Below are 10,202 nucleotides of genomic sequence, written 5' to 3'. Positions count from 1 at the left end.
TATGTTTGTCATTGCATTTATTTCATTTCATGTTCAGGGGCCGCACAGAATGTTTCTGAGGGCCGCCACTGGCCCACAGGCCGCACTTTGAGACACTATGATCTAGGTAAAACTGGTGCAGTCTAAGACAACAGCTCTGCAATCATTCGTCCTTTATAAATGTCCATTTGACTGCAGTGCTGTTTATCATCTTGTCTCTGATTGGTCTTTTTTAGTTAGGACTTCTCAGATTAGGATGGATTTTCAAAATAAAAATCCACAGACTATGGACAAAAAAACTCAAGAGGGGCTGTGTTGAATGCTGGATTTTCAAAACAAATGTCTCCAGGTACTAACAGGTCCTTACTGTGACATCCAAGAGTAGGCTGTATTTTCAAAATAAAGGTCCCGAAAGGTAACGGATGATTAATTCCTCTTGCATACATTTTTCGGTCAGCTGCTACTTCTGCATACTTTCAGTTACAGAAACCATTCAAATGTCAAAATGTTCCACTCTTTAATTACATTTATGCATGTATTAAACTTTTTAAATATGTTTTAAAAAAGGGAAAAAAAAGCTACAATAGAAGTGAAGTTCTTTTCAAACCCTCTCAACCACAGGTAGGAAACGTGCTGAGGGTGCTGCAACAAACCCCACCCCAAGGACCAGAGTCAGACAGCCTCTCGTGTGTGAAGTTTATTGGCTAAATCATGCAAATTATGCATGTATAAATTAAAAACTGCATCAAAAAATATTGTGAAGTTTACTTTAAGTCCAGTGTGTAGGATTCAGGGGGATATATTAGTAGAAATGGTATATAGATTTCCTAACCATGTTTTCATTAGTTTACAATCATCTGATATTAAGAATTGTGTTTTTGTTACCTTACAATGAGCTCTTAGTTTATATATGGAGCAGGTCCTTTTCCATGGTGTTGGCCATGTTATTCTACAGGAGCCCAGAATAGACAAACCAAACACTGGCTCTAGATAGAACCATATGCATTTTTATGTCTTCACATCACCTACTTTAGTTTTCCCACACGCTTGGCACAAGGGAGAAGTTACAGTTGTGCAACTTCACCACTACATGGCACTAAATCCTACACACTAGACCTTTAAGGATCATGATGTAACAGCCTTTCACAAAATGTTATTCATTTCATCAATTTCTTCCAGGATTCCATCCAACAGTATATATAAAATGAAATACATGGAGTAAAATGGAAATATTGACCACCCATTATCTTTTAAATGTTTGATGGCTGCTTACAAAGGACAAAAAACAGGGGGACCAGCAATGGGAAATCAGATGCCCACCCACAAAGTTTCCTGTTGCTCATTGTTTCACTAGTATGTTCAACTACTCCTGTTTCTCCCTCACAAACTAGTCTCTCTCAACTTGTTCCGGATCAAATAATCTGAAATTAATGGATACAGAGTAAATTAAAGCGAAAAACAAAGAAATTAGGAACTGGCTCATTCACTCTAAAGAGCCGGTTCACTTGTTCACTTCAAGGAGCAGGTTCAAAGACTCGGCTCGTTCACGAATGTCACATCACTACTTCCTGAGTTGTGACCTTGAATATTGTTAAGAAAAGTGTAGTCTCACTCACCAGACCTTTCTCAAGAAAAGAAAGGTCTGGCTGGGCCGACTCTCACTTTGAGATTAGAGAAAAAAACGCCCCAGCTGCTTGTACTTCTTTCAACCAATCACAATCGTTCTGGGCGGTGCCACAGCAACGGTTGAAAACTGCTACACAACCAGGGCGGGTATGGCGGGACTTCAGCGGGTGGCTCGTTCCGCCCAATGAGAGGCTGATCTCTGCAGCGAACTTCCACCCACTCAGACTAAGAAAAGTGTTATTGCAGAAAATTATGATGTCGCAGTGAAGTTGACCTTTGACGATTTGGATATACAGCGTCATTACTTCATGATTGTATCCTATTGGACATTTGTGTGAAATCCTGTCGTAGGTAGCGTAACAATTCTTGAGTTATGGCTAAAAACATGTTTTGTGAGGTCACAGTGACCTTGACCTTTGACCATCAAATTAAAATCATTTTATTCTTGAATCCAAGTGGCTGTTTGTGCAAAATTTAAAGACATTTCTTCAAGGTGTTCTTGAGATAACTCGCTCACAAGAATGAGACAAACGAGGTCACAGTGACCTTGACCTTTGACCAGCAAAACCTAATCACTTCCTTATTTAGTTAAAGTGAATGTTTGTGCCAAATTTGAAGAAATTCCCTCATAGTGTGTGTTTGAAACATACACGAGAATGAGGAGTGTAAGGTCACAGCGACCTTGACCTTTGACCACCAAAATCTAATGACTTTATTGCTGAGGCGAAGCGGATATTTGTGCTGAATTTGGGGGGAAAAAACTCAAGATGTTTAGATATGCGTTCACAAGAATGAGACAGACGAGGCCACAGTGACCTTGACCTTTGACCACCAAAATCTAATAAGTTGATTGTTGAGTCCAAGTGGACATTGCCAAATTTGAATTAATTTTCTCAAGGTCTTGTTGAGATATCACGTTAACGTGTATGGGACGGATTGACAGACTGACAGCCTAAAAACATAATGCATCTGGCCGAGGCTGTAGCCGGCGTGGAAGCACAATAAAATGACATATGTAGTGAACACATTTTCTTATTCTTAACTGATGAAGGTAAGGTTTCTCCTCTCAGCGGCCCAAGGTAAATCGTCCATCTTTTTGTCCGTACTGTTGCTGGTCTTTCTGTCCAAACATGCAGCTGTGAAACTGCAGGCCTCACGGTGACGGTGCTGTGCAGCCACCAGAGGCAAGAAACAAAACAAACTCTGCTTTTTTTGTTCCTCAGTTTTATTAAACGAGTTACAATATACTCTTACATGTCAAGAGAAAAACCATATTAGGATAAAAGCACAGGTGAGACGATCATACAAATGTACACACACACACACAATGTGTCGGCTAAGTGTGTGAGAAAACTACATGCTAATGCCTAATACTACCAAATAAGTTATCTAGAAGGTTTCAAACAATCAATTTTACATTTAAAGTCAAAATTCAAATCAGAAGCAACAAAAACAGGAATGCCTTTGTTGTGTATGTGCAAACTGCAGAGGACACACACAGCTGGTAGAGCTTCAACACATGATAGCAGGTGACTAGAATACCACACACACAACGCTACACAGCACTGCTCATGCCTAGCGATGGTAGTGAACTACAAAAAGCCGCTCTCCTGCTCTCGTCTCAGTGCCACAGCTGGAGTCCTGCTCATACACAACTGAATCCATCTGACGACAGCAAAATCTAAGCGGTTCATTCACGTGTAACAGCGTTTCCATATGTAATACTGCAGTCAGTTCCAACTGTTGCTGATCAAAGCCATCATCATCCTCACAAAAGCTTTAGATACAGCTACTGTTTATGTCACATCAAGTTTTAAAGGAAAAGCATGCAGCTCTGTCTTTATAGAAAGAAAACTAAACCATCCACTAGGAATAAACAGGAGTTATTTACAATGGGGAAACCACTGCAACAGGCTGCTGAGGATTCACAATGACGTTACACCAGAGGAGGCCAGGCTGCAGTCAGAGCTGGGACAGGATCTGTTCGCCCTCTATCCATCAGCCCTGCAGTGAGGAAGCTGCCACAGACTGTACAGACAGCCACCAAACTACACAGTCCTCAAACAGCCAGTCTGAGTGCAGCCCCGCCCCCTCCGATGGTAACTGATGCGGGGTTAGCTACCTACTGTTACTGACTTTGCTGAAACAAAACACAGGTGAAGCAGAGCGTGGATGGATGCGTGTATGAGCATTGGGGACAGTGTGTGTTTCAGTCAAAGTCTCTGTTGACCAGGACCAGCGGGGCCACCAGCGTCCACACATAGAGGGCGATGCAGATCCAGCTGGAGGAGATCTTCACCCACACCGACGGCCATTTGCTGGTCATGGCCTCGTAGTTGGCGTCGGGGCTGCAGAGAGAGGAGACGACAGAGAAACACATCAGCTGAATAAGTTATGCTCTGCTGCCAGTCTGGGTCCATAAAAAACACTAAAAAATAAAAGCTAGCTGAAGCGGAAATATCACCTACTCCAGTGACAGCTTATCTCACATGATCCACCTACTTATAAGAACATACATTTCAATTTCAAAGCGTTAAACTGACATAGACCAATCCTGTTACTTTCAGTAAATGTGTTAAACCACAGGATGGCAGCAAAGACATTAGCCTGGACTCAACTTAAATACATATGTATAGCAGTGTTCAGGGGACATGTGCCTTTTCTCCCCTCACTAACCTTCCCAACCATAAACCTATTTTTGTCTGTTTTAGTGGGGACAGGGGGTCTTTAGGGGGAGATAACTGGTCAACAATGGATGCCAAATAGAAGTGGCATACATTATCTGAGAGCTGGGAACCTGAACACAAGTTTGAGATGCAGTTTTATTTTCTAGTCATAAATATGTAAAAAAAAACATTGTGTTTCAGTCAGGCACCTATTCAAACTTTTTAAGTGTAGAGAGCTGTCATGATGTCCTTCCCTTCCTATGCTCAGTTATGTCCTGAAAGTTGTTGCAGCAATTTTTGTGTTGATACAATTTGTTACACAGATTTGGTGCAAAATTTAGCCATTTTTGACCACTTGAGGATTGACAAAAACGGTCACAAAATCCCTCCAAATAACCACATTAAGACACCAAGACTTTGAGAAACACCTTAACGACACACCCCCTTATTGTCTATATACCTATGAAAGCCATCCGTCTTCTGAATGCCTTTCTGCATCTCCAACACTGTTTAGAGACCCAAGTGTGCAGAAATATTGAAATAAAATAGCAAAAATAACACATTTGTACTGCATGCAGTTGCATGGTTTTTACCCCAAACTGCATGGAATTAGCATTACATTGGACACATCTGTAAAGGGGAGACTCTTGGGTATCCATAGAACCTAGTTTTATCAGATATCTTGATGAGAAGTCAAGGGACTACCTTTGAAAATGGCTATGCCAATTTTTCCTTCACCAAAATTTAGCCTAACTTTGGAGCATTATTCCCAACAAGCTAGCATGACATGGTTGGCACCAATTGATTCCTTAGTTCTCACATGATGCCAGTATTTTCACTCTTGCTTTAAATCCCAGCCCACTACCCTCTGAGAGACAGTAATGTCTGCCAAGGATGCTGTCATCCTCGCCAAGTAGAAGAGGGTGGATATATCTTCCTCTGTGCCATAGAGCTCCAGTGTTGTCCATTCAACCCACATCAGTGAGCTACACTGTTGCACTGGGTGACATGTTCCTTTATCTGACTGTGTGGCAGCACAGTGAAGCCTACCTGTACCAGTTGGTGAGCGTCATCATGATGTAGAGTGATGCCAGGAACAGCATGAAGTGGAAGAAAGAGTAGGAGTAGGTGACGCCGTCCCTCTCATTGTCCACAGCTCTGTTGACTCCGTTGCCCTCCTCGAAGCTGTCAGTCTGAGGCCCGTCCTCAATCAGAGCCGACTCGTCGCTGGTCAGAGTCAGCTTGTTCACCTGGGCGTTGGACGAGTTACGAATACTGTTGGACGAACAGAGAAGAAGAGAGAACATGGTGTTGTCAAACAACAACTCAGAGAGACAGAGAACCTGCAGACTGGTAATCAAACAGTTTACTGATCTGTGAGTTTCTCCACAAGTTGATAGATGGTTAAAAGGGGTTCCTTACCTGGAGTAGAGGACACACATGAGGAAAAGGATCAATCCCACAATCCCCTGGGCATCCCACCACTGAACCACATGGTCCTGACCTGCAGGGCTGGTGCTGTTCAGCCCGATAATACCCAGAAGGCTCGGGTTGCATTTTCTGTCTGTGAGCCACAAAAAAGATTTCAATTAGAGAAACCTCATTTCCAGCTAGAGGTGTTTGCTTAACCAAAAAAACTCACAGAGCAAGATGAAGGCTGCATAGGTAGTTACAATATCACTGATGTATTTGGGAAACAGGAATGTATATGCTCTTTATAAACAGTAAGGATGTTATCCTACCAGGCTCATTGGTCATGGCAGACCAGGTCAGGTACATAGTGTACAGGGTAACCAGGGAGGACTGCAGCAGGCCAGACCTGGGCTGGGACTCCTTCACACAGACAACAGCAGGCATTAGCAGGAAAATCAATCCAAGACCAGCACTCAGCTCATATGCGCTGAGCATTATAGAGGAAATGGCACATGACCCGCTAACAGCAGTTAGTCTATCAGCTCATTCTAGATGGTATCAGTCTTTCTCTATAGCTTCTTCTATATCATCCATGTCTTTCCCTAAACCCTCTCTGTGACAGCTGTGTAGCATTTTACAGCCTCAGATCGTCTTGGGTTTGTGTTAAAGGGTAACTTCGGTATTTTTGGACCTGGGCGCTAGTTTCCCCATGTTTTTGTGTCAAAGTGACCAACAGAGAAAACATTTTTTTGAAATTTGTATTGTAATTCTGAGCAAGAGCAAAACAGATTTACAAATTAACTCCTCAGCACTTGTACAAACTCAAAGTGCATACGCTTGTTTTTGCTACTGACAGGCTCAGATTATTATTCAAAGTGTCTGACAACATTATGGACAGGATCCCAACAGAGATAGACCTTTTTGTTAAAGAGTAGGATCCTCCTTGTTTAACTAGAAACAGCCCCGAAATCACTATTGCCAAACCCGCCAGACTCCATTTAAATTAACAGTAATTTTACTATTGTAAAACACATTATATTCTTCGTCGACAGAAACAAAATAAAACTCACAAAAGCCATGTTGCTTTATCTTTCCACTGTTCCAACAATCACCAACTCTGGTTTGATTGAAATAAAACCTTAATTCACCCAGTTAGACGTGGCAATATGCTGGCTCTATACACACTAAAATGACCGTTTATTTAAATTAAGTCTTGTGGGTTTGGCGATAGCGATTTTAGGGCTGTTTCTGGTTAAACAAAAAAGATCTTACTTTTCAACAAAAAAATGTCTATCTCTGTAGGGATCCTTTCTATAATGTTATCAGACACTTCTAATAATAATCTGAGCCTGTCAGCCTGTACATTAAGGGTGAATGTGCCTCAAGTTGTTACATTGCAGCCTGTTTCGCAGCTGCCGGTTGCAGTGTTCTCCTGTAATACTGGACCAATTAAAAAAATGTTGTTCCCATCAGTCACTTAGACACAAACACATGGGAAAATATGGTCCGGGTTTTTTACTGTACCCTTTAAGTACATTCCATAAATATGAATAAATTGGAAATCCTCTACTAAAAGCATTAGAAACATGGTGAGGGAACTCCAGGCTCATGAATGTAAAAGAGAAACTGTGCAAACCTGGATCTGAGGCAGGATTGACAGGACGGAGGCAGCGACGCAGAGGAGCATGTTAATGCTGATGAAGACCTTGTTTTCAGTGCAGCCATCAGAGTGGGTGTAGTAGACGTAGAACATGACCAGAGACACCAGAGATAATAAGTAGTTCACTGTGGTGACGGACAGCAGAGCTGTGAACACATAACACAAATGCATTACATATAGTATGTGCCTGGCAAAATAAGACGATAGACTTAGAAGTAAGCTTGTCAAGTAAGAATTTAACAGCAATAAACAGGGAAATCCTTTACCTGAAAGCTACAAGACATTCTGTTCAAATCTTTAATGTGTAATTAATATATTATCATTGCCATCTTAAATCTTATTATCATGGGTTTAAATGAAAAGTCTCTTCCTGACAACAATAAATACATGTTTTAAAGAAACACCCACTACTACAGACCCATATTTTCATGATGTCATACTTAAAACCTTTTGTTGTCTTTATTAGAGCTGTCACCCAAACCCCAAAACACTTTCTGAGGTTGTTCTTGACCATGTTTTTATTCACGTGTTTAGCCTCATAACAACACTGTCACCATACCTGCATACCAGCAGCGAGAGTTGCCCTCCTCCATCTTCTCCACCCAGGACTCATTCCAGGAATGGGCAAAGTCAATGAGTAAAACCAGTTGGATGAGGATGAAGCAGAAGGCTCCAGCCATGCCGACATAGAACCACACTGTGGATCACACAGAGCCAGGGTACATTACTACAGTATCTGCAGGCTCTTATACGGCCAGAATCTACAACATTTAACGACATTCTTACCACCTTAAAATCAATTAAAAACCAAAATGAAGACACAGATCAATCTAAACCTGTTCTCTGGCAACTATGTTGGCCAGCAAAAGCTTACTCTGTGTTGCCAGGACAGGATTACAAAATGGAGAGTCTATTTGCACCTGGTTCAAAATAGTCACACTGTAGCTAATCTACTATTTAAAACCACCCTTATAATGGGTTATTATGGATCCCACTGTGGTCCGTGTTGGCTACTACTTGTCACGTTGACGCACCAAGGTTGGAGGCAGTTAGAGGTCATGGTTAGGGCTGGTGCAAGCTTATCTCTGATATTCTCTGAGATTAAGGTGGTACATTTGTGGGGAAAAAACTGCAACGTACTGCCAGAAAGTCAGGTGGGGTAGTATACACCGGGACACACTCCACAAAGGGATTGAGACATGGAGGATGAACGGGTTAAGCACAGAACTTTTAACCTTGAGACTGGAATATAAGTCTTGTGTAAGTCAACGTGGCTTGTTATTTCTAGAATTTAGCTGACTTATTACTTTAAGATTTTAGAATGTATAAAGCTGCTGAATGTTGCAAGGACGCCCAGGAAAATACACCCGGGTGTAAAGAGTATCTTGGCGTAATGTACAGACCATGTGTTGTCTTCTTTACAATGGTAATGCGGGCACTAGAAATCAGTTATGATGTCACATCGTACGCAGGCTAACGGCTGTAAGACCTGGCATTCACTGTCACAGAGGTACAGACACTTGCAAGCTACGTTGCATTTCATTTGAGAGGAAAGAGACAGGAATGGACACTTACCAACAGTGAAGGGACCTTCAGCAATGAAAAATGATCCAATAGTGATGGCAGCAGCTGCAGCAAACTTAAAGAACCAAAACCTGTAAATAAGAGTTCTGATATCAGTCACTGCTGGCAAAAACTGCAGGATTCAATGCTGAAATGATCCAGTCATCACAAAATCAACTGCTAACAATTTCTATAATGGCTTAATCCTGTGGGCTATAATGCAGGTGATACGTCCAGTGCAGTTTATGGCCTAGTAGACAGACTAGATTGTGGATGGATGGCTGGATGGATGCTGACTCACCCGTTGTGCAGAGCAGCTCGGGGGTCCTGGCTACTCTTGACTTTGATCATAAGCAGAGAGAAGAGCAAGAAGAACATGGCCATGCCGAAGCAAACGCGGTACACAGCCTTGTAGCCGACCAGCACGTCACAGTTCACATGACCCTCCACGCCAGGAATAGACGAACCCATCCCTCCTTCACAGAAGCCTGGAATCTACAGCAGCACACAGAACTGAAGCAATGATGCAGGATCACAGACTTCAGATCAGAAAGCTGGCATACAACACAGAGTGTCCTACACCCACTGAGAGAGCTGCTGCACTTTTCCTCCAAATTTAATGATCACTTTTGGGAAATCTTCTCAAGGCCTCCAGGATCAAACAGAAAGACCAAGGAAATGAGTTTAATCCTTCACGTCGCTAAAACTCAAAGTGAGAATCAGTGTCTCCAGACTGCATGAGCCTTCACACCTGATGCTCTGATCAGGCGATATTTAAATTGTTCATGTTAAGTTCTAGCCACTTCCAAGGTCCTCTGACCAGAGAGAGTGTCTCTTTGATGTGAACAATGGAGCTTTGTACATATCTTATGTGTATATATGGTGCATTCTCTGGAGACTTTATTCTGCACTTCAGGTTATAGATTATTTATATACCTAGTCACATAGTTACAACGTTCCCTAACATGCTGAGTGAGTTATCATCTTATTGTCTGCATCTATCTAATATGTATGTATTTATTATTTATTCAATCCAAGGGAGCTGATTAGGACCAGGTGACCCTGCCTAGTAGATATCTGAAGGTAGACACACCTTCAGATACAGTGGGGCAAAAAAGTATTTAGTCAGCCACGGATTTTGCAAGTTCTCCTACTTAGAAAGATGAGAGAGGTCTGTAATTTTCATCAGAGGTACACTTCAACTATGAGAGACAAAATGAGAAAAAAAATCCAGGAAATCACATTGTATGATTTTTAAAGAATTTACTTGTAAATTATGGTGGAAAATAAGTATT

General features: G+C 41.8%; 1 protein-coding gene across 1 annotated transcript in view; it reads right to left on the bottom strand.

Annotated features, from left to right (window-relative positions):
- Positions 1-3,533: 3,533 nt before the first annotated feature.
- The window catches only part of serinc1 (serine incorporator 1), a 9,253-nt gene continuing 2,584 nt past the window's right edge, over positions 3,534-10,202 (bottom strand). The window contains exons 3-10 of the mRNA XM_050058140.1: positions 9,209-9,402; positions 8,920-8,999; positions 7,904-8,041; positions 7,321-7,490; positions 6,014-6,104; positions 5,694-5,835; positions 5,322-5,546; positions 3,534-3,953 (exon numbers count right to left, since the gene is read on the bottom strand). Of these exons, the coding sequence (XP_049914097.1) occupies positions 3,815-3,953; positions 5,322-5,546; positions 5,694-5,835; positions 6,014-6,104; positions 7,321-7,490; positions 7,904-8,041; positions 8,920-8,999; positions 9,209-9,402 (1,179 nt within the window). The 3' untranslated portion in view covers positions 3,534-3,814. The remainder of the gene's footprint in view (positions 3,954-5,321; positions 5,547-5,693; positions 5,836-6,013; positions 6,105-7,320; positions 7,491-7,903; positions 8,042-8,919; positions 9,000-9,208; positions 9,403-10,202) is intronic.

The sequence above is a fragment of the Epinephelus moara genome, chromosome 12 (assembly GCF_006386435.1).
Source record: "Epinephelus moara isolate mb chromosome 12, YSFRI_EMoa_1.0, whole genome shotgun sequence".
Taxonomy (NCBI): Eukaryota; Metazoa; Chordata; class Actinopteri; order Perciformes; family Serranidae; genus Epinephelus; species Epinephelus moara.
The sequence above is the reverse complement of the archived record's forward strand: the minus strand, read 5'-3'. Positions and strand labels throughout refer to the sequence as shown.